This window comes from Gracilinanus agilis, chromosome 6, assembly GCF_016433145.1.
Source record: "Gracilinanus agilis isolate LMUSP501 chromosome 6, AgileGrace, whole genome shotgun sequence".
In the NCBI taxonomy this organism is placed as follows: Eukaryota; Metazoa; Chordata; class Mammalia; order Didelphimorphia; family Didelphidae; genus Gracilinanus; species Gracilinanus agilis.
Window position 1 is genome coordinate 256,360,882 of NC_058135.1, and position 25,455 is coordinate 256,386,336.

The following is a 25,455-nucleotide window of genomic DNA, read 5'->3' on the forward strand; positions in this document are numbered from 1 at the left end:
TTAATAGTCAAAAATCTACTCGACCTAGGCGTGCTAATGATGTCACTCCCACCTCCCTTAGTGGGGAGGGGAGACGAGTTACCCACACGTGACAATAAGTAACAAATCAAGAATAAGGGACTGCCCTTTGGGCAGTCCAAATCAATGTAGGAACTGCCATTTGTCCATTTGAATTAGAGGTGGACCACAGGAAGTGATGAAAGACACATTCTCTTTAAGTAAGTTAGTGAACTTCCTGTGAAGGGAGTTGGCGTCTGGAACTGGAAGAAGAAGCATCTCCTGAGACCACAGACAGATTACACTCTGTATTGTCACGTGGGTAAGTTAGGCTGGCTTCCTTGGCCTAGCTGGGCCAATTCTAAACTCTGACTATCTAGCTGTTGGGCCTTGCGGCTTACAGCTTCATCTATTTAGTCTTCTACCTCCCTCTTCTCTTATCCCTACTCACTTTCCTGATTGTAAATAAACTCCTCAACCCGATGCTGACTTGGGTCTGATTTAATTACGGAATCAACCTGAATTGTTGATTCCTGGCGGCCACATATTTTAAAGATATAACTATAATAACTAAATTTTAATTCTTACAAAGGATACAAACAGGCAATTTTCAGAAAAAGAAATCAAAGCTATGAAGTCATATGAAAAAAAGGCTCTAAATCACTATTGATCAGGGAAATGGAAATTAAAACAACTCTAAGACACCCTCTCACATCTATCAGATTGGCTAACCTGACAGAAAAATAAAATGACAGCTATAAAAGGGAATGTGGAAAAATTGAAACTCTAATGTACTTTTAGTAATTGTGAATTATCCTACTATTTTGGAGAACAACTTGGAACTAATAGAACTATACTAGGTCTGTATCCCAAAGAGATTAAAAAAAAAAAAAAAGAAAGGACTTATTTGTACAAAAATATTTATAGCAGCTCTTTTTGTAGTGGCAAAGAATTAGAAATTAAGAGGATTCCCATCAATTGAGGAATGGCTGAACAAATTGCGGTATATGAACTATGTGCTATATGAAAAAATGATGAGCACAAGGGTTTCAGAAAAACCTAAGAAGGTTTTGGATCTCATGTGGACCTTATATGAGAATTGAGCAGAACCAGGAGAACATTAGACAAAGTAATAGCAATATCATATGGAAGATGAACTATGAAATTTAGCTATTCTGATCAAGACAATGATCCAAAACAATTCCAAAGGACCCATGAGAAAAAATTCTAGCTACCTCCAGAGAGAGAACTGATGAACTCTGAATAAAGAATGGAGTATACTTAGTTTACTTTTTCCTTACTTTTCTTGGGTTTTTACATCTTTCTTCCACAACATAGCAAATGTGAAAATATGTTTTGCATAACTTGATATGTATAATTGACATCAAATTATTTTCCTTCTCAAGGAGGGACAGAATGGAATTCAAAATTTTTTAAAATGAATGTTTAAAATTTTACATGTAAATAGGAAATACTTAATGAAACTAATAAAAATGAAAAAATCTACTTTTAATGATCTCTTTCTTTGCCAATGCAATAAACAATCTAACAATGATAATATAATACAACAAACACTTCTCAAAGCACTGAATAATATTCAGAATATTCAGGAAAATATAAAGGTTAGATAAAACAGGGTGACTGCCTTCAAAGAGCTTATTCTCCAGTAAATAGATAAAAACACTAAAACAAATAGGTATAATACACAATATTCAGTACATTAGAAAGTTGGAAAAAATTTAGGTGAAATTTGAAAGGAAATGTTGGTTCCATTTGAGGAGATCAGGAAATGATTAATGAAGAAGGTAGAATTAGAGACTTTAAAGGTTGAGTAGGAATTCAACAGGCCAAGAGAGGGAAGAAGGGTATTCCAGGATTAGGAAAAATATGAGTAAAGGGCATGAAGTCATAAGAGCACAGTACATACTTAGAGAGGTAAACAGTGAACTGTTCAGCAGGAGTGTAGAACATACCAAGGAGTGTAATATGAGATAAGACTATAAGGATTAGTATGTCAAGTGCCAAATTATAATGAGATTTACATACCAAATTGAGGAGTTTAAATATTTAGTCAAAGGGATATATCAAAGATTTTGCAGAACCTCAAAATTTCAAAATTGGAAGAAATCACAGATCCTCCAGTTCAAAATATACTTGAACAAGCATCTCTATTCCAATATACACAAATGGTTATCTAGCCATGATCTGAAGAACTACAGTGAGGATGAGGTGGGAAAAGCACACATTCTACTTTGGGTTCACACCACTTGTAAAAATGTTTTTACTCACATCAAGCCTAAATTTGTCTTTTACTTCCTCACATGGCATGTTCTTAAAATCTTGGATGCTGGACCCTCACTCTCCAACCTATCAATGCTGTTCCTAAAATGTATTGGCCAAAACTGAATTGAACAAAGTCCTCCATGTATAGTATGCCTAGGGCAAAGTACAGTAAAAGTATCACATATCCTGGCCAGGATACCTTTCATAAGGTAGTCTAAAAATATGTAGCCACTATATCATAATGCTAGTTAACAATCACCTTTCATTTTACTAAGATCTTTTTCACACAAAAGACTATATAACCACACCATACCCATCTTCACTGGTGAAGTAGATTTTCAACTCAAGGGTAATACTTTAAATTTATCCCTATTAAATTTCATATTATTAGATTCACCCCCAATATTCTAGCCTGTCAATATATTTTTGGATACTGACTGTCATCTATTACCATTTACTAAACCTTCCAATCAACCATTCCATCAACAAGCACTTATTAAGTGCCTACTAAGAGGGAGACACTATAGTATATGCTGAGCACACAAAGACAAAAATGAAACAGTTCCGTTTCATCTGCAAATTTAATTTTATCCAAGTGAATAATAAAATTTCCATGGCACATGGCTACTGGAAAACTAAACATTTTCTCTGGTCCTCACAACTTTCAAACTTGTCCAAAAATGGGATTTGTGCAAAAAAATATGGGAGCTTCTGTTGTCTTCAAGGCCTAAGATGTCAAAAACCCCAACAAAGTAAATCCTTTGAAGTAATAACAAAGAAGGCAAATTCTTAATCCCTAAAATTTTCACTCAGTACTTCCTTCATCAGCAGCCACTACCATCTCTGGTAAGGCTGAATAAGTCGACCCACCAACATACAATGTATACTGAGACAGTTTTGAAGTCTTATCCCCATCAAAAGGAAAGGAGAAAGTGAGTAATGGGGGAATGTGAAGGAAAAATAAATTTCCAAAAATGTCAGGAGAAAGAAATTTAAAGACTTTGAGCATGAGCAGTTAAACCAACAGAGAAGTTATTAATAACAGAAGGGAATGTGGTCTCCAGATCATCTAAGCAAGCTGAGATATCTACAAATATATATTGCAAGACAAAAGAAAATCAATCTATACTTGATAATGAAGGGGACCTTATAGGCTCCCAAAAGGGCACGAAATGGCTCAAGAGAGAAAAAAGAACTGTGAAAGTAGAATTTATAGTTTTCACAGCAGAGTAAAGAGAAAAATAGAAAACATGATCTATGATGACAAAACTTACCAAAGATACAAAAAAAGAGAATAACTGATGGGGAAGGAAATAAAGAAAAGAAGCAAAAAACTGACGATGATCTCCATGCAAACAAAACATATTAATCTTGAAAACAAGATGCACAAACAACTTAAAGATTATAGTTTTCCCAGAAGAATACAAGTCAAAAGTCCTAAACACTACAATGCAAAAAAGAATAAAAGAAAACTTCCTAGAACCTTTGAATACAGAAAACAAGATGTTCATAAAAAAATGATGAAATGGATAAAAAGAATGAAAAAAAATACTCTGATGCAAATTCCAAGATGAAAAATGATAAAATTTGACAATTCTAAAGACTTAACAAATACTTCAAGTGACCAAGAGAAAGACCTTCAAATATAGGAAGAAGGAAATAAAATTTGGAACAAAAATATGGGGAAAATTGATGAACACAGAAGTATTCCATTCCCACCAGAAAGTACAAAAAGGACTGGAGTATGAAGAGCATAGGTGCTCAAGATGAAAACCAAGTTAACATCTTCTGCAACCTGGGCCTAATCGTTATTGAAAAAATATGGATATTCAATAAAAAGAAGCATTTGGTGCATTCTTACAAAGAAAATCCAACCTGAGCAAATTATTTGCTTTGTAAACTCCCCAAACAATTGCAATACAAGAAGGGCAAACAAATACAGCAACCAAGGAAAGCACAGGTAATGAAATTCCAGAAAAAAGGGGAGAAAAAGACAAAAACCAAAGAGATGGTGGAGAAAAAGACATGAGATATCACAGACTAAACCTAACAAAATGGTGGCTACACATGGATCATTTTTTTTTAACTATAGAATAAGAGAATTTATATAGGGGAAAGCACAAGAAGAAGTTAAAAGGTAATATGTGATGTATCCTAACAAGTCAATGATAAAATATTAAATAGTACAGAGCCAAGCATATTTCCTTGTGCATTCCAATGCAAAGATTAAGTTGATAATTAATTATTAATTACTTATCCTTGGAATTGGTCACGCAAAAATTTCAGGCCCACTTAATTGTGCGATTGTTGAATTTTCGATAATAATAGTAAATGAAAGAAAGCTGTTGGCAGAAATTGTTTTAACTAGCATCTTAAACACCACAATAAATTCAAAATGGATAATCAACCAAATTATAAAGGCTCACATCATTTGTTAAAAGTTTCTTTTTTTATTTTAGAAGATTTTTCCATGGTTACATGATTCATGTTCTTTCCTTCCCCTCCTCCCACCCCCCTTCCTTAGTCAATGAGCTATTTACTGGGTTTTTCATGTGTCATTGATCAAGACCTATTTCCATATTATTAATATTTGCAATAGAGTGATCCTTTAGAGTCTACATCAGTGATTCCTAAAGTGGGTGCTACTGCCCCCTAGTGGGTGCTGTAGCAATCCAGGGGTCTGGTGATGACCACAGGTGCATTTATCTTTCCTAATAATTGCCATTAAAATTTTAAAAAAAATTAATTTCCAGGGGGCTAAGTAATATTTTTTCTGGAAAGGGGGTAGTAGGCCAAAAAAGTTTGGGAACCACTGGTGTACATCCCCAATCATATCCCCATCAAACCATGTGATCAAACAGTTACTTTTCTTCTCTGTTTCTACCCCCACAGTTCTTTCTCTGGATGTGGATAGCATTCTTTCTCATAAGTCTCTCAGAATTGTTCTGGATCGTTGCATTGTTGCTAGTAGAGAAGTTCATTATATTGGATTGTGCCAGTGTATCTGTCACTGTGTACAGTGTTCTCCTGGTTCTGCTTCTTTCACTCTGCATCACTTCCTGGAAGTCATTCCAGTTCACATGGAATTCCTCCAGTTCATTATTCTTTTGAGCACAGTAGTATTCCATCACCAAACAGATACTACAATTTGTTCAGCCATTCTCCAATCGAAGGACAACCCCTCATTTTCCAATTTTTTTGCCACCACAAAGAGTGCTGCTATAAATATTTTTGTACAAGTCTTTTCCCTTAACTCTTTGGGGTATAAATCCAGCAGTAGTATGGCTGGATCAAAGGGTAGTCAGTCTTTTAAAGCCCTTTGGGCATAGTTCCAAATTGCCTTCCAGAATGGATGAATCAATTCACAACTCCACCAGCAATGCATTAATGTCCCAATTTTGCCACATTCCCTCCAACATTTATAACTTTCCTTTGCTGTCATATTAGCAAATATGCTAGGTATGAGGTGGAACCTCAGAGTTGTTTTGATTTGCATTTCTCTAATTATAAGAGATTTAGAACACTTTTTCATGTGCTTATTGATAGTTTTGATTTCTTTATCTGAAAACTGCCTATTCATGTCCCTTGCCCATTTATCAGTTGGGGAATTGCTTGATTTTTTTTTTTGTAAAAATGATTTAGTTCCTTATAAATCTGAGTAATTAGACCTTTGTCAGAGGATTTTGTTATAAATATTTTTTTCGTAATTTGTTTCTTCACTTCTAATTTTGGTTGCATTGGTTTTGTTTGTACAAAATCTTTTAAATTTAATGTAATCAAAATTGTTTATTTTACATTTTGTAATATTCTCTATCTATTGTTTGGTCTTAAAGTCTTTCCTTTCCCATAGATCTCACAGGTATACTACTCCATGTTCACCTGATTTACTTATAATTTCCTTCTTTATATTTGTCATTCACCCATTCTGAATTTATCCTGGTGTAGGGTGTGAGATGTTGATCTAAACCTAATCTCTCCCAGACTATTTTCCAATTTTCCCAGCAGTTTTTGTTATTAAAGTGGATTTTTGTCCTAAAAGCTGGGATCTTTGGGTTTATTGTACACTATCTTGCTGAGGTCATTTAACCCAAATCTATTCCATTGATCCTCCCTTCTGTCTCTTAACCAATACCATATTTTTTTTTCCTTTTTTAAAATTTTGAATATTTTCCCATAGTTAGTTGCTTCATGTTCTTTCCCTCTCCCCCAAACATCCCCACCCCGCCATAGCCAATGCACAATTCCACTAGGTTTTACATGCAATACCATATTGTTTTGATGACCACTGCCTTATAGTATAGTTTAATATCTGGTACTGCTAGTCCTCATCCTTCACATTTTTATTTCATTATTTCCCTTGATAATCTTGATCTTTTGTTCTTCCAAATGAACTTTGTTATAATTTTTTCTAGTTCAGTAAAAAAATTTCTTGGTAGTTTGATAGGTATGGCACTGAATAAGCAAATTAATTTGGGTAGAATTGTCATTTCTATTATGTTAGCTTGTCCTACCTATGAGCAATTAATGTATTCTAATTGTTTAGATCTAGCTTTAATTGTGTGGAAAGTGTTTTGTAGTAGTGTTCATATAATTCCTGTGTTTGTCTTGGCAAATAGATTTCTAAATATTTTATATTGTCTAGGGTGATTTTTGAATGGACTTTCTAAGTTGTGTTGGAAATATATAGAAATGCCGATGATTTGTGTGGGTTTATTATGTATCCTGCAACTTTCCTAAAGTTGTTGATTATTTCCACTAGCTTTTTAGTTGATTCTCTAGGATTCTTTAAGTAGACCATCATATCATCTGCAAAGAGTGATAGCTTAGTCTCTTCAATGCCTATTTTAATACCTTCAATTTCTTTTTCTTCTCCAATTGCTACTACTAGTATTTCTAGTACAATGTTAAATAATAGAGGTGATAATGGGCATCCTTACTTCACTCCTGATCTTATTGAGGCTTCTAATTCATCCCCATTGCAGATGACGCTTGCAGATCATTTTAAATATATACTGTTTATTTTTTTAGGAAAGGCCCTTCTACTCCTATACTTTCTAGAGTTTTCAATAGGAATGGATGTTGTACTTTGTCAAAGGCTTTTTTTGCATCTATTGAGATAATCATGTGATTTCTGTTGGTTTGGTTGCTGATATGGTCAATTATGTGGATGGTTTTCCTAATATTGAACCATCCTTGCATTACTGATATAAATCCCACCTGATCATAATGAATGACTCTCATGATCACTTGCTGGAGTCTTTTTGCTAGTATTCTATTTAAGATTTTTGCAACTATGTTCATTAAGGAGATTGGTCTGTAGTTTTCTTTCTCTGTTTTTGGTCTGCACAGCTTTGGAATCAGTACCATATTTGTGTCATAAAAGGACTTTGGTAGAACTCCTTCTTGGCTTATTTTATCAAACAGTTTGTATAGTACTGAGATTAGTTGTTCTTTAAATGTTTGATAGAATTCACTTGTGAATCCATCTGGCCCTAGAGATTTTTTCTTAGGGAGTTCTTTGATGGCTTGTTCTATTTCTATTTCTGATATGGGATTATTTAAGTATTCTATTTCTTCTTCTGTTAAACTAGACAGTTAATATTTTTGTAAATATTTATCCATATCATCTAGATTGCCATATTTGTTGCCATATAATTGGGCAAAATAGTTCTTAATAATTACCTTAATTTCCTCTTCATTAGAGGTGAGGTTGCCCTTTTCATCTTTGATACTTTAATTTGGTTTTCTTCTTTCTGTTTTTTTATTAGATTAACAAATACTTTATCTAGTTTATTTGTTTCTTCAAAGTACCAGCTCCTAGGTCTTATTTTTTAATTCAATAGTTCTTTCACTTTCAATTTTATTAATTTCTTCTTTAATTTTTAGGATTTCTAATTTAGCTTTTATCTGGGGATTTTTAATTTGTTCTCTTTCTAGTTTTTCAATTTGCATGCCCAATTCATTGACCTCTTCCCTATCTGATTTGTTGATATATGCACTCAGGGATATAAATTTTCTCCTGAGTACTGCTTTGGCTGCATCTCATAGATTTTGATATGATATCTCCTCATTGTCATTCTCTTTGATGAAATTATTAATTGTTTCTATGATTTGTTCTTTAACCAACCATTTTTGGAGAATTCTATTTTTTAATTTCCAATTAATTTTTGTCTCACCATGCACCCTTACTAATTATTGTTTTTATTGCATTATGATCTGAAAAGGTTGCATTTATTATTTCTGCTTTTTTGCATTTGTTTGCCATGTTTTTATGTGCTAATACATGGTCAATCTTTGTGAATGTACCATGTGCTACTGAAAAGAAGGTGTATTCCTTTTTGTCCCTATTTATTTTCCTCCATATATCTTTTAACTCTAATTTTTCCAAGATTTCATTCACATCTCTTAACTCTTTCTTATTTATTCTTTTGGTTTGATTTATGTAGATCTGATATACAGGAAGGTTCAGGTCTTCCACTAGCATAGTTTTACTATCTATTTCTTCCTTAAATTCCAAAATTTCCTCTAAAAATTTAGATGCTATACCATTTGGTACATACGTTGAGTACTGATATTTCCTCATTGTCTAGTCTGCATTTTATCAGGATGTAATTATCTTCCCTATCTCTTTTAATTAGATCTATTTTTACTTTGGGTTTGTCAGATATCATGATTGCAACTCCTGCCTTCTTTTTCTCAGTTGACGGCTAATAGATTTTGCACTAATCTCTTACCTTTACCCTGTGTGTCTACCTTCCTCATGTGTTTCTTGTAGACAACATATGGTAGGATTTTGGTTTCTAATCCACTCTGCTATTTGCTTCCATTTTATGGGTAAATTCATCCCATTCACATTCGGAGTTATGATTACCACCTGTGTATTCCCCATCATTTTGATTTCCATTTCTAGTCCTGACCTATCTTTTTTCACTATTTCCTTCTACATCTGTGTTTTGCTTTAAATCAGTCCCCCTATTCTCCACTCTTATTTTACTTCCCTTCTCACCCTCTCCCTCCTTATTCCCCTCTTATTTTTCTTTAGGGTCTATTAAATTCCCTTCCCCTTCTTCCTCCCTTTTGGTACTCCCCACCCCACTCCCCACCTTGGTTTTTCCCTCTCAATTTCCCTGTAGGGTAAGATAGAATTCTATACTCCAATGGATCTAGATGCTCTTTCCTCTCAGAATTGATTCCACTGAGAATAAGGTTTAAGTATTACCTATTAGTCCTCTCTTCCTCTCCTTCTTATAATAGTATTCTTCTCCTCCCCCACCCAAGCACCTGTTTATGTGATATAATTTATCCTATATTTCTTCTTCCTTCAAGTTTCTCTTGGTTCCATCTTTTATTCCTTCCCCCCCTCTTTTTTTACATATCATCTTAAACCACTTAGTACCCCAACCTCTACCTATGAATAATTCTTCTACTATGCCAATGAAAACAGTTTCTGAAAGTTACAAATATCATTTTTCCATACAGGATTATAAATACTTTGACCTTACTGAAGCCCTTAAAAAATGTTCCCTCTTCTTTCTTATTTACCTTTTAATGTTTCTCTTGAGTTTTGTATTTGGACATCAAATTTTCCATTTAGTTCTGGACTTTACAAATACTTGGAAACCTATTTTGTTAAATGTCCATACTTTCCTCTAGAAGTATGTAGTCAGTTTTGATGGATAGGTGATCCTTAGTTGTAGACCCCATTCTCTTATCTTTCCAAATATCAAATTCCAAGTCTTGTGGTTCTTTAGCATAGAAGCTGCCAGATCCTATGTAATCCTGAGTGGGGCTCCTTGATATCTGAATTGTCTCTTTCTGGCTTCTTACAATATTTTGTCCTTGGCTTAGAAGCTCTTCAATTTGGCAATTATATTTCTGGGGGTTGTGTTTTAAGGATTTAATATAAAGGGTGATCTATGGACTCTTTCAATGTCTATTTTTCTCTCTTGTTCAAGAATATCAGGGCAATTTTCTTGGATAATTTCTTGTAATATGATGTCAAGGCTTCTGTTTTTTTCTAGGTTTTCAGGTAGATCAATGATTTTCTAATTGTTTCTCCTGGATCAGTTTTCCAGGTCTTTTGTCTTCTCAATGAGATATTTTGTGTTTCCTTCTATTTTTTCATTCTTTTGACTTTGCTTTATTAATTCTTGCTATCTTGTGAGATCATTAGCTTCTACTTGCCCAATTCTAGTCTTAAAAACTGGTTTTCAGCTATGATCTTTTGATTAACCTTTCTGGTTTAGTCTAACCTGCTTTTCATAGCTTGCAGCAGGTCAATTCTAGTCTCCAATTTGCTTATTCTTTCATGTGATTTCTGTGTCTTTTTCCAAGTTGGAGTTATTGTCTTTTAAACTGTTAGTTTCCTTTTGAATTACTTGCCTTTCTTTGTCCCACTTTTCTTCCCAGTGTTTCTTGAACTTTTGAACTTGAACTTGAACTCCAATTTGAGTGCCTTGAGAGCTTGTGATCAATTTCCATTTTTTGGGAAGACTTAAATGTGTTTGCTTGTTTGTCCCTCTAAGCTGTCACCTCTGTAGTTTGCTATTTTTCTCCATAAAAGTTATCCAGGGGGCAGAGGCTTTTTCTTATTCTTTTTTTTGGTAGTTGTAGATTGTGGGTCTTGGCTGTTGGTGACCATTGCTTTGTTAGTTTTTTCTTCTCTTCCCAGCCAGAAGTCTGAGTGATGAGGGTAGTCAGCTCTCTGTGTATCAATTTACAGAGTGGTTTTTGCCCTGAGGCTATTTTTCAAGTCTCCACAGTATCAGCTGTGGGCAGCCTGTCTCTGCGCTATCTCTGCTCCCATGCTCCATGCTCTTCAGTCTCGGATTCCAAGTCTCCCTGCCAAGGCTTTGCACTGTCCTCTGGGGTAAGACTGTGGTACCCTCTGCCAACTCCCGAGAATTTAGAGATTTCCCCAGCCTTCACTCTGGCTCTGGCCCAGGAGGTGGTGTGGGGAGGGATGATCAGCTCATGCTTTGGTAGGTGTAATTTTAACCCCTCATAGAGTGGAAATGCCAAAAACCTGCCTACCTGCAAGGCTGTGCCCCTTGGCAGTACCCCTTTCCTCATCTGATTATGATTTTTGTTCTTTTGAGACGCTTTGTTCTGATTGGTAGTAGGAAGAGTCATGAAGTTCCTTCTATACTGCAGCCATCTTAGCCCAGAAGTCTCTCATATCATTTTTTAATTAAAGAATAATATGAGGAATTAACCTTCATAACTACAGCTACTAGGGAAACTTTTTACCAAAGAAGATTTAGAAATCAAAAAAGACAAAATACACATTTGTATCACATCAAAAATATAAATCTCTTGCACAAATAAAATCAATGAAGATAAAAAAAACTATAGAATGGGAAATTTATATGCATCAAATGGATCTGTGAATTCATCAAATCCTTTAAGTCTATAATGCTTAATAACAAGAGGAAGCTGCAATAGAATACCAGATAATACAGATCAGGAATAAACAAAGTCCCACATTCCTTCCAACCTCAGAAGTGCACAGTTTAGACCTGAAGGAAAAAAGTCTCAATATATTAATTAAAGTGAAAAATGAGTAAACAGAAGAAGGCACCAGCAATAGGGAAATTTTGTGAATCCAAAGATACCCAGCCCAAGCACAAAAAAATAGCATTTTGTTGGACAGTCCCTATAACCAATGCTATGAAAAGGTTATGCTGGCCTACTAAATTGAGAGGCAGGCCTGGAGATAGAAGGTCCTAAATTCAAATTTGGCCTCAGGCACTTCCTAGCTGTGTGATGTGATAATGAGATTAAATCTACCCTGCCCATTCTTAAATCTAATCACCAAAAGTGTAAACAACTCCATTTAAGTCTCAAGTGGGGAGGTCTGTGACCCATGTGTGCAAGAATGAGTGACAAATCAGAATTGACTGACTGCCCCCTAGGTAGTCCTAAGAAAAGCTACTGTTGTGATTGGACACATAAACTGGAAGGGAGGCACAGGAAGTGACAAAAGAAATGGTCTGGATAAATTGAAAGAACTTCCAGGGCTCCACCCTTTGGCTCTTGGATGTTAGCTTCTTGTGGTAGGTGAGTAGGACCTGGAGGAGCTCCAACCACTGGCTAAGACCTTGGACTAAGTGAGATTGCTGTGAATCTCTCCCTTGGAATTACACGTGGTGAGTGTAAAGACTAAATTTTCCTGGACTTCTCTAAAGGAATTGTTCTTTCAAAAAACACTCTGGGGGCAGCTGGGTAGCTCAGTGGAGTGAGAGTCAGGCCTAGAGACGGGAGGTCCTAGGTTCAAACCCGGCCTCAGCCACTTCCCAACTGTGTGACCCTGGGCAAGTCACTTGACCCCCATTGCCCACCCTTACCAATCTTCCACCTATGAGACAATACACTGAAGTACAAGGGTCTAAAAAAAAAACACTCTGTGACTGAAGCTTCTGCTTCATTTGCCTCTAGGGCCCTCTGGCCTAGAGCTCAAGGCTGAGCCTCCTCCAATTCTGGACTAATTAGATCTGCCTGGGTTAAACTAGGGGGCTGGAGCAAATTACTTAGTATGTTAGATTACTTATCCAATCCTATCCTCTCTCTAATTTTCTTATTTTCTCTTCCTCTTTTCATTTGTAAATAAACTTCCATAAAAGTCATTTTGACTTGAGGTTATTTTTTAATTGGTGATTGATAATTATTCAATTCCCTGGCAACCAAAACTTTTAATATTCACCCAACCAAAACCCCTTTTTACCCCTTACAGTGACCCTAGGCAAATCACTTAACCCCAATTGCATAGCCCTTACTTCTCTTCTGCCTTCGGACCAAGATACAGTGTTGATTCTAAGACAGAAGGCAAAGGTTTGTTTGTTTTTTAAAATCTACATCGTTGCTGATGAGAGATCATGAAAATCATTCAAAATCAAAGAAAAAGAAAAAATAAAAACATATATTGAAGCAATCTTCTTTCACAAACATACTTCTTTTATATTTAAGCATTCAATTCAACAGACATTTACTAAGTGCCTACTATGTGAAAAACAAAAATTTTAAAATTGTTCCTGCCCTTAAAAAGCTTATATTCTGATGAACTAGAGGGATTCTGTGTGAACTGGAAAGACCTCCAGGAATTGATGCAGAGTGAAAGGAGCAGAACCAGGAGAACATTATACACAGAGACAGATATACACTGTGGCACAATCAAACATAACTGACTTCTCTACTAGAAGCAATGCAATGATCCAGGACAATCCAGAGGAACTCATGAGAAAGAATGCTATCCACATCCAGAGAAAGAACTGTGGGAGTAGAAATGCAGAAGAAAAGCATGATCAATCATGTGGTTCAAAAGTGATATGATTAGAATTTTGCTGTTAAAAGATCCCTCTATTTCAAATATGAATAACATGGAAATAGGTTTTGAACATGACACATGCATAGCCCAGTGGAACTGCTTGTCAACTCTGGGAGGGGGGAGGGAAAAGGGGAGGAAAAGAACATGAATCATATAACCATGGAAAAATATTCTAAATAAATAAATTAAAAGAAAAAAAGCTTACATTCTACTGGAAGGGAGGGATATAATAAGAACCTAGAAAATGCCAATGGATTCTGAAATTAAGAGATCATTAATAACCTTGGAAAAGATAGTTGAAGATTAGAAATCAACATTCTTTTCACAATAAATAGTAGCTCAAAAATATAATTTTAGACCTCTATCCAAGTAGGTCTATTATAAAAATAAATTATCATACATACATAACATATATATATAACAAATCATGTTAATTTTATATAGCAGGTTCTACTACCAAAAGAACAAACTACTTGAGGTCAGAGACCACATCCATTTGTTTTGTTTTTTTTAATGTTCTCCATTATGTTTGGCACAATGCAAATATGTACTAGTCACTCAAACATTTGTTGATTAATTGGTCCCATCACTTTATACCAAAAAATTCTTAATGGAACCCTGTGAAAACTTTCCCAGAATAAAGATACAAAAATACTGTGTTTCAAGTATAAAAATATTATTTACCTGTTTTTCTTCTTGAATGTAGGTAGCCTTTTCACTAATCTGCTTTCTTACTTCAATTTCCTTTAAAAAATTTAAATGATTCTACAGGTTATCAATTAAAGGTGTGAAATAAATAAACAGGTATATAATGAAGAAAAATCCACTTTTCTAAAATTTTTTCAGGGTAGGAATTTTCATTATTTTAGCCTTAAATTTAATGCCATCTTCTGTCACTTGATTTTTCTGGTTGGTCAATAAATTTGGATAAACTTACACATTAACATGACATAGTATACCACCTGCCCTAAGTTTTCTTCCTCTGGGGCATTGACTCCAATGAAATCCAGAAATTTCCCTACTATCTAACCTGGTGAAAATGTCAATTGATAATGTTAGTTTGCAGGACCTCCTAAATCTAAAAGTATCTCTAAAGGATTCTCTGGACCACTGAAACATCTGATATGTATAACCATGTTGGAGGCTCCTAAATTGTTTATATCACCAAATTTTGTTAGGCTAGAGCAGTGGTTTTCAAAGTGTATTACAAGGATCTCAACGGCTCTCAAGATCATTTCAGGGGTCCTGAAAGATCAAAAGTAGTTTTCATAATAATGTGATAAAACAACATAATGAGATATTTAATTTCTAAAATAGTAAATATTGATAGGTATAATTCACATTAACAAAAGCTCATGGAGGTGATCTTCCATAAATTTTAAGAGAGGACTTAGGATAAGAAAAAAAAAACTTCAGATATAGAGAGTATCTCTTAAGTAAAAAAATAATATCCTGAATAAAACAGATCTAAATTATTTTAGCTATAATTATTTCTATTATAAATATTGATTTCATGCTCCAAAGAAGTGGTTTTGCTTTATGATATAAAAACTATTATTAAAAATTGTTTTAAGCAGCCAAAGAACATTAATGAAATGAATATTTTTTTGTTTAAATACCATTCGGAGTTTTTCTTGTAATTCTTGAAATTGCTGTTCTTTTATTATAAGGTTGATGTCTTCTTCTGTTTTATACTGACAAGTGATCTTGGACTTAATCAGGTCAGCAGTTACTTTCTTCAGTTCCTTAACAAAGGAAAACAATATTCAACAGTGTCTTCAAGTACAATTATTACATCTCAGTAGCTTCTTGTTGATAGTCAAACCCATCGAAAGTAATAAATTGTTGTCTTTCATATAGGAAGATAATGTTCAACCCATTCCCAATAAGGTAGTGCACTTTGAGTTGTCTTCTCAATAGCGCTAATCTATCTATATCAGTGATGGCAAACCTTTTATAGACCTTAGAGACCTAGTGCCTAAAATGCAACTTTCACACTGCATTTGAGCCCCCTGCCATACCCCAGACAGGGGAGGGAGGAAGCACTCCCATTGTGCTGCTGGGCAGAGGGGTGGGTCATGTGACACATGTCCTCAGGCACATGGGGGGGGAGCAGCCTCCTACAGCATGCTCTGGCATATGTGTGCCATAGGTTCACTAACACGGATGTATAGTCTATACTTCATTCTCTCTTTAACCAGTTGCATATGTCTACAAAACAACTTTAGAGAAGTGGAATGCAATTTCTGGCTATGGAGCCAGGTAAAAAGTTTAAATGAGGCTTTCAGGGTTTAAACTCATGATCTTGGTCTCATGAACATGACCAACTGACCAACTACAGGGCATATTTTACAGAAAGTAAGGTCATTTCTGGGAAGTTAGGTGGTACAGTGGATAGAGCATTAGGCTCTATCCAGTCAGGAAGATGAGTTCAAATCCCATCTCAGACACTTACTTGTTGTGTGACCCTGGGCAAGTCACTTAGCCCTATTTGTCTCTATTTCCCTATCTATAAAATGAGTTAGAGAAGGAAATGGCAAATTCCAGTCTCTTTGCCAAGAAAACTACAACTGGGATCATGAAGAGTCAGACATGACTGAAATGACTGGAGAACAACAAACAACAATGATATTTGTGAAATTCTTTAACCATTCCTTCTACATTTCCTTTCCCCCAAAGTTCAGGAGATCACTAGGATACCAAAAATATTTTTATAAATTGTTATGATGTTGATTACGCTGCAATGCCATTTTATCTCTAAATGAATTAATGACTTACAGTATTTGAGTCAACCAAACAAGATTCATTAATTATAATGATACTAGTTGGCATTTATTACATAGTGCCTTTTCTATGCCAAACACTTTACAAATATCTCATTCTATCCTCACAACTACCTAGAGAGGAGGAGGACATATTAGTTTACAGTGTGGGAAACCAAGACAGAGCTTAAGTAACTTCCTCAAGGTCACATAACTTGTATGTGTTGGAAGCTGTATTTGAACAAAAATAACAGCACTTCAAAGACCAGAACGTTCCAAATGATTTACTTTGTCCCAAATGACTGTGTCATCTTTGAGTCCTTTCTTTCCCTACCCAATTCCATAATTTCCAACTCCTATTGACTTTACCTCTTAAAACTTCTATTGCACAAGTTCTCTCCTTTTCCATTCTTACTACTGCTTCTTTTCAGGTCCTTATCCCTTCTCATCTGGTCTATTGCAATTTTCTCCTGAGTCTCTCTACTTTCTCCCTTCTCCAATGCACCTTACACATTTCAGCCAGATTAATTATCTTAATATGAGTTTATTCTTAACCCCTGATATATTTATCATATTCTATTTGATGTCATTATTTGTGTGTATATATGTAAAGGTCAGAAAACTTGGGATCAAGTCTTTACCACCTACCAGCTATGTGACCTAGGGCAAATCAATCATCCTTGGACCTTAATTCCTGGATGATTTCATCATTTTCAAAATAACATGAAAAAGCATGTGAAAAGATGAATGAGTGTTAGATCAGCTGAAAGACTCCAGTGGAGCTGTTAACTGACCACCACCAGTTTTAAAACATCCCTGCAAAGTATGTGGAACAGACAGGATCTCATGAAGGAATTGTTATGGACCCTCAAATTCTCTGGCTTTTACAGTTTTTCACAACCTGACCCCTTCCTGAATCTGAGATTTTTCATATTTATTCCTCTCTATATAAGTCATGATCCAGAAACACTGGACAACTGGTGTTCCTCAAACCCAACACTCCACTCCCAACTCCTATCCATTGTTTTGGCTGTTCCATGCCTGGAATGCGCTTCCTCCTCAACTGCACTTCCCTGACTTCCTTTCTTTCTCACCTCAGACTCTACTTTCTGCAGGAGGCCTTCACAGGTCCCACCACTGCTAATGCCTTCCATCCTAGATCATCCTCTATTTACACCACATGTAATTTGTGTGCAAAACTTTTGTGTGTTGTCTCCCCATTAGAATGTGAGCTGCTTAAAAGTAAGGTCTGCTTTGGCATTCTTTTTATCCCCAGCACCTTGCACAGTGTTGGCATGTGACAAACAGTTAACAAATGCCTAATAACCAACTGGCCCAGAGAAGACAGAAGGCCACATCCATATAAGCTAAAATAACTCATGAATTTTCTGGGATTTAGTGACAACTAGCAACAATTTCTGGAGACAGCTAGGTGGCTCTGTGGATAGTGCTGGGCCTGGTATCAGGAAAACCTGAATTCAAATCCACTCTCAGATACTTCCTATCTTTGTGGTCCTGGGCAAGTCACTTAACCCCATTTGCCTTAATCTACTGAAGGAAGAAATAGAAAACCACACCATTTTCTTTGGCAAGAAAACTCCATGGATGGTATTGGCATGATGTCGTACACAGGGTCATGAAGAAACAGATATGACTGAACAACACAAAACCAACAGTCTTTAAGGAATTATGCTATCATCACTATGTCAGTCATGGCTGAACTTTGAGAAGAACCAAAAACAGAAGGGCAAGAAAGGTCAATCTGGCCCAATCCTTGATACTTTGGGGAGATTCCTGAAACAAGAAGTGTGAACAGGTTTTTAAGGGCTTAGTCAACTGCCTCCTACATGCATCAGTGCTGTCTTAGGCAGATCCAGACAAATCTTTTGTATTTCACATATGCTAGGCTAGCAAGCATGAGAAGTCTTTTTAAAACTTATTTTATTATTTCTCCTTTCCACCTTCTCCTCCAACCCCTGAAGAGGCAAGAAATTCAATACCCATTATACATATGAAATCATGCAAAACCTATTTCTGTATTAGCTATGTTCCAGGGGTAAAAAAGCATGAAAAAATAAAGAAAAGAGCAGAAAAGTACACTTGTCTGCAATCTGAGTCTATCAATTCTTTATCTGGAGGTGGATAGCATTTCACACCATAAGTCCTTTGGAATTGTGTTAGATCATTGCACTGATGAGAATTATTAAGTCTTTCACAGTTTTACATTGTTTTCCAATATTTATAATAGTCACAATCTTTACAATATTGCTAGTACTATGTAACTTAGGAAGTCTTACTCTAAAAGGGTAATAATGACCAGAAACAGTGCATTTGCCAGCATAGGGCTTACAATATGTCTATCTTACGCTAAAAAATTCTTAATTGGAAGAATCACAGTAATTTTTTAAAAAGTTTTCATTTCTAAGATATGTGAAGAATTGATTCAAATTTGCAAGAGTGAGATCTATTCTTCAAATGATAAATCGTTAAAGAATAGCTAAATCATATGACATGAAGGGGACACTTTAAGAAAATTGGAAAAATAGGAAGGGTCAAGGTTATGCTAAATAGAGGAATTTTTATTTTGTCCTAGATATAATCAGGAGCCATTTCTGTTTACTGAGTGAGGGAGAGGGAAGGTAACATAAATAGGCCTATCCTTTAGGAAAATCGCTTTGGCACCTGTGTGGAAGATAAACTAGAGTGGAGAAAGAGTTGAGGCAGGCACACCAATCAGAAGGTTATTACGATAGTCTGTGCAAATGGTGATAAAACTAAACTATGTAAATAGAGAGAAAAGGGTGACTACTGAGATGTTGTGGAAGAAGAAATAGTAAGATTTAGCAACTGATTTTCAATATTAGATGAGAATGAATATTCAAGTATGGCATCAAGGATGTGAGCTGAGTGACTCAGAAAATAGTGGTGTCCTTGAAAGAAATAGGCAAGTTCAGAAGAGAGATGAGTTTAGGAGCAAAGATAATAAGTTCAGTTTTGCAGTTGTTGAATGTGAGTTGCCTACCAGACATCTCATTCAAAATGTTCACTATTGGGGCAGCTGGGTAGCTCAGTGATTGAGAGTCAGGCCTAGAGACGGGAGGTCCTAGGTTCAAATCCGGCCTCAGACACTTCCCAGCTGTGTGACCCTGGGCAAGTCATTTGATCCCCATTGCCCACCCTTACCACTCTTCCACCTATAAGCCAATACACAGAAAGTTAAGGGTTAAAAAAATGTTCACTATGTAGTTAGCAATATATAACTGGAGGTCAAGAGGGAGACTAGGGCTCATTGTCTAGATCTGGGAATCATTAGCATAGAAATGATCATGGATGCCATCAGAGCTTATTAGATCATCAAGCAATAGGTGGAGAGAAAAGAAAAGGCCTGGAACACAGCAATATGGATGATGATTTAGCAAAGGAGACCAAGAAGGATCAGTCATACAGAGAGAAAGAACTAAGAGAGTGCAGTTCCACCAAACCCAGAGAAGAGAGTATCTAGGAGGAGAAGAAGTGATCACAACAAAGAAGTCAAGAAGGATGAAGGCTAAGAAGAGGATGTTAGTCTACTCACTTTTGAGTAGTTAAAGGAAGCTCTAAAAAATTCTAGGACTTGACTGTTGTTTCTTCAAAGCATAAATATCCTAAACACTTACAGAGAGAATATAAGTATTTTGTTCTGGGGAGAAAACTAAATGAACTATGGAGATTAAAGGGGCACCAAAGTAAACCAGTTATTTCAGCAAATAGTTAAGCTTGTTAAGAATAAGGAAATTCAATAGCTCGGTGGATAGAAAGCCAGGCTTAGAGACAGGTGAACCTGGGTTCAAATTCAGCCTCAGGCACATCCTACCTGTGTGACCCTGATCAAGTCGCTTAACCCTAATTGTCTAGCCTTTATCAGTCTTCTGCCTTGGAACTACTACTTAGTATTGATTCTAAAACAAAAGGTACAAGGTGTTGTTTTTTTAAAGAATATGGAGATCCATACCACATTAATTTAGAAGGTAATACTTTCTTGATACCTATCAGATAACCCAGAGGTTTTTATTTACTTACTCATGGCTTTTCTTAAAATATTCATGAGGTACAAGAGTACTTAACTTACAGAAAAGTTAAGTGATTTCCCCAAAATGGCATGAAAATTACTTTATATCAGAGACAGCATTAGAGAAGGAGCTTATGGCCAGAACTTTGAGAAGAGCTTTCCAAAAAATAAGACTGCTATTTTACTTGCTTTAGAACTCCTGAGTGAAGATCCAACTCAGGAATTTGAAATTACAACATATCACTGCCTTTAAGCTAACTTCCAGGGCTAACTTGTGTAAGGCATAAGGCCCTGGCAATAAAAATAGAGATGCAAATCTAGAAATCTGATCAAGGTCTGGATTTGCAAAAACTGACCTCCAATATTCTGAGAAATTTAACTTAAGTCAAATATAGAGTTGATTTTTAAGAGGTACTACGTTATTTTTCAAGGTTTCAGCATGCTAAAAGCCTCTATATAAATACTGTCTTTTTGCATTCTTCATCCCACCTATCATCTCCCCACTTCTTTCAATGAATGAACATGAGTAATTGATGCAATGCCACACAAGAAAAAAATGTCCTAAAATATACCACCTTATATTGTAAATAGCAAGGGAAAAGAGAAATGCATATATAGAGAAAAGATAGCTGGCAAAAATAAGAACTGAGAATAAATTTCTGGGTCTTTCTTTTCTTCTAACATATTAATTACTTGATCTCAAAGGAGCATTAAATTAATATTAGAGACATCCACAGCATGATTTTCCACTTAAAATATGCCTTTGATTTTATAACCTTATCCTGTACTTTAATACATTGTCTGTTTTCTAACTATTTTATTCAAAGCTGCTAGTGCAGCAAATAAACAGCACATGCTTTGATCTCATTAAATTACAACTTATAGTTCCTGGAGTCATAAATATTGTGCCCTTTTCTCCCCCACCCCTCCCTTTCTGGTATGGGGTAGTCTGTTTAATATCGCTCTCTCCTTGAGCGCTCTGACGTTTACTCAGACAAATAGCAGGGGTTATGAATGCTGTTCACAGATAGTATCAAGAATTCTTCATGATGCCATAATGGTGAACCAAGCATTCAGAACTGCAATACCTAGTTTTATCTAACAACTAAGTTTGGTCTGTTTAACTTTTCTCCACAAAATTGGAATTCCATCTTATCACAGACCAACAGTTTAAATGCTCTGGACAAAATCAGAATACAGCATAAAAGAAAAATTAGATTATCTTTAAGGAAATTAATGAATAGGAATTTAAAATAAGTAATGGCAAATGATATTAATATTGTCAATTGATTTTCCAAATAACTAATTTTTCATATTATCCTTGGAAAGTGTTAGTTCTGAAAAATTAAAGGGCTAAAATGGAAATTATCTACTCTGGAATAAAGCAGTGCATTTTAACTTATAAAAACTGCATCTCAATTCTCATCCTTCTAGCTATATGTCCTCTGGACTAATGAAAAGAAAGTCCTTCTTCTTTACTCTCCTAGGCTCTCCTTTTCTTCTGGCACTATCCTATAGCAGGTAGCATGCAGTCAATGGCTCAAATACTTTGCTGAAAAAGGACTGAAAAGTATCCAAATAACAGGGGCCACTACTTGGTCATTTAATATCCTATAGTGTGTCCAGTAGGAAAACAGCTGCCCGTATTCTGGATTCAAGAGCTACTAAACCTGGGGAAAGGAATATAGGGATCTTGGTCACAATGTCATTCCCCTCTTCCCTGGGAAGAGATAGTCAATGCTTGCTTCTGTAAATACTCCAAGAATATGTCTCTAAAGTTTCTATTATCCTGGTCTCCCATCTATAAGTAAGGGATAAAGCCATATTTTAGAAATATAATATCCCATTTATCTAAAAAGAAGTACTTGTTCTACTCTAGGCAGCAAATGTACATTTTTATGTAGAAATTCATTTGACTGAAAATGATCACATGAAATAAATGATGACTGAGGCATTATCATGTTCCAGCATGAGGTAAAGCCAAAATGGAAAAAAAATCCATTTCTGGAAGTAGACACATGAAAATAGCCTTAATAAACTCCACAAAGTCAAAAGAATAAGGTATTTCATCAATTCAAAAAACAAATATTTAAAAATATATAAGATACAGAACTGAAAAAAGCAAAAATCGCCAGAAATATGCATATGTGTGCTGATAAATAAACTCTTGGTTATCATTTGCATTTTACTCTTATATTTAGTCAAATGAATTACATTTTTTAAAAGGCCTTACCTTCTCTCTTAGAATCAATACTAAGTATCAGTTGCAAGGCAGAAGAGTGGTAAGGGCTAGGCAACTGGGGCTAAGTGACTAGCCTAGGATCACACAGCCAGGGAGTATCTGAGGACCAAACTGAACCCAGGATCTCCTGTCTCCACGGCTGGATCTCCATTCACTGAGCCACTTCACTGCCCCCTGAATTACCTTTTTGAAGAATTATATGATGTTAGATCCTTGAAATTTAAACTAGTGTTTCAAAAGCAGATGTTTTTAGCATTAAGGAAGGCATATATCTTTTTATATGTGTTCTTGTTGAACATATTAATAGTCTTTCATATTCTACAACTTGGCTGAAAATAAAAATTTTCTTCATTTGACTCATGCATAATACTTTCTCTCAGGTAACTTGTCGGGGGCAAGGCTTGAAGTTTAGCACATATTATCAATTAATCAACAAATATTTAAGCACTTACTGTGGACCAGGCTCTGTGCAAGGCAATATGATGATACAAAGGCAAAAATCAAATAGTTCCTATACTCAAAGAGCTTACATCCTAATTGGAGAGATAGCGAGTATTTATAGAATACACAAAATATGTACAAAATAGCTACAAGGTAATTTTCAGGGAAAGACCCAAAAAGATGAGATAAGTAAAGTCCTCTTATGTAAGAAGGGGTACTTGAGCTGAGCTTTGAAGGAAACAAATGGGTTAAAAAAAGTTAGAGAAGAGAATGCTTTACAAGCATGGGAGAGAAAATCTGTGCAAATGTCCAAAGAAGAAATATGGAGGGTATAATTGCCATGTGTGAAGAATAGCAAGAAAGTCAGTCTCCACGGACCTGTTGTTCATCCTTTGTCTTCAAAGAGGGCCAATGACATCACAAAGATAGCTTGACTTGCTCTTAAGTTAGATTTCAGTGAAGCAGAGTTACACCAAGTCATCAGCCTTACTCTCTCTTCCAGTCATCAAAGTCCAGTTGTAGGATGAAAGTTAGGACAACTGGTGATGACCCAGGTTGCAGTGAATGACATCAGCATCTTTGATGTCTAACCAAGCTCTAAGTATTCCATAGCTCTGCTTCAGCTGCCTCCACAGCCATTAGAGCAAATTGCTTTCATCTGCTCATTCCACCAGGCGAAGGCTGTACAGGCTTGGTGTAGACCTCCTTCTAATTCCCTGAAGGTTTGGAGGCCTTTCAGTTATACCCTCCACTTAGTTAAGTTTGGCTTGGCCAAAGAGTACATGAAAAGAAATAATGTATATATGATTGGAAAGTGAAGTTGAAGTCAGATTATAAAGGGCTGTAAATACCAAACAGAGCAATTTGTATTTAACTCTAGAATAGGGAGCCAATAGAGTTCATTAAATGAGAAAGTAGACATAGTGAGACCTGCATTTAGGAAAATCATGTTAGCATTTCTGTGGAGAATGGATTGGAGAGAAGAGAGATTTGAGGAAAGAGATCAATGAAGGGTGCTGCTCCCATAGTCCAACTAGGTGATGAAGAAACCCTATACTAGGGCAGTACCATGAACTGCCCTAGTGCAGGGTTTCTTCATATATATATTTATATATATATATATATATATAAAGAGAAAAGTCTCAGGAGTGATTCTGAAGTTGTAAATCTGGGACATTTGAAAGAGGGTGATGCTCTTGATAGAGGGAAGTTTGGAAGAAAGATTAAGTTTTGGGAGAAAAATAGTTTTGTCTTAGACAACTTGAATTTGAAGTGGCTATGGGACTTCCAATAAGAAATGTCTCTAATAGACAGCTACTGATGTCAGACTGGAGTTCAGGAAAAAGAGTAGGGCTGGATATGTAGATCTGGGAGTCTTATTCATATATACAGTAAGTAAACCCAGAAGTAGTAAGGTCACCAAGAGAAAATGTGCATAAAGAGAAGAAGGACCATGACAGAGCTCTGAGAAATACCCACAGTTAGGGGTGTCATATGAATTCAGCAAAGAGACTAAAAAGGAGCAGTCAGACATGTAGGAAAACAACCAAGACTAAGCATGTCATAAAACACAAAGACAATAGAGTATCAAGGAGGAAAGGGTGGTTGAGTGTCAAGTGCTAGAGAGAAACCAAGAAAGATACTAAGAAAAAGTTACCAGATATTTGACAATTAATAATTATAATTATAATTATATAATTTATGTGGACCAGAATACAAAGAGTTGAGAGATGAGTGTGAAGTGAGGAACTGGAAACAATGAGAGTAAATAGCTTTTTCTAGGAATGTGGTTGTGAGAGAAAGATATAGGATGATAACTTGAAAGGATGATGGGTGGGGTTAAGTGAACTACTTGAAGAGTATACAGTGTCTGAGAAAGAATATAGACTCAGCTAAATTTCAAAGATCCAAAAGATGACATGTCCTAGAGGCAGCCTTTAACCTCAGGCTCAGCTTCCATGCATCTCACATTAGCAACCCCATAACCTGCCCACCCCCTCCACCCCGCCGAGTTCTGCAATTCTGTAACCTGTGCTGATGTTTGATTATTGATTATTTCATCACTTCCATGAAATGGTGTTAAATAAATGGCATTATTTCATAATTAATTATTAAAGAATACAAACTCTTTGGCAATACAAAACTTTTCCTTATCAACAATTTTGCCCTTTTTTCAGGTCCTTATTTGGCTAAATTTTATCTAGGAGAAAATTATACTTAAATGGGAAGAAACTGTCATGGAATGAATGTCATTGATGTACACAAAAAGAATATATTTGATCTCTCAGTTCCTATTTTAATTTTTTGAAGTATTTTGTTTTACACAGTGATAACAAAACATACCTCACTCCTCTAGTCA

General features: G+C 35.6%; 1 protein-coding gene across 1 annotated transcript in view; it reads right to left on the bottom strand.

Moving 5' to 3' along the window:
- Positions 1-25,455, bottom strand: part of CCDC73 (coiled-coil domain containing 73) — a 133,916-nt gene that overhangs the window by 39,539 nt on the left and 68,922 nt on the right. Inside the window, exons 9-12 of the mRNA XM_044680651.1 lie at positions 15,223-15,348; positions 14,259-14,347; positions 10,637-10,662; positions 6,628-6,671 (exon numbers count right to left, since the gene is read on the bottom strand). Coding sequence (XP_044536586.1) covers positions 6,628-6,671; positions 10,637-10,662; positions 14,259-14,347; positions 15,223-15,348 — 285 coding nt within the window. The remainder of the gene's footprint in view (positions 1-6,627; positions 6,672-10,636; positions 10,663-14,258; positions 14,348-15,222; positions 15,349-25,455) is intronic.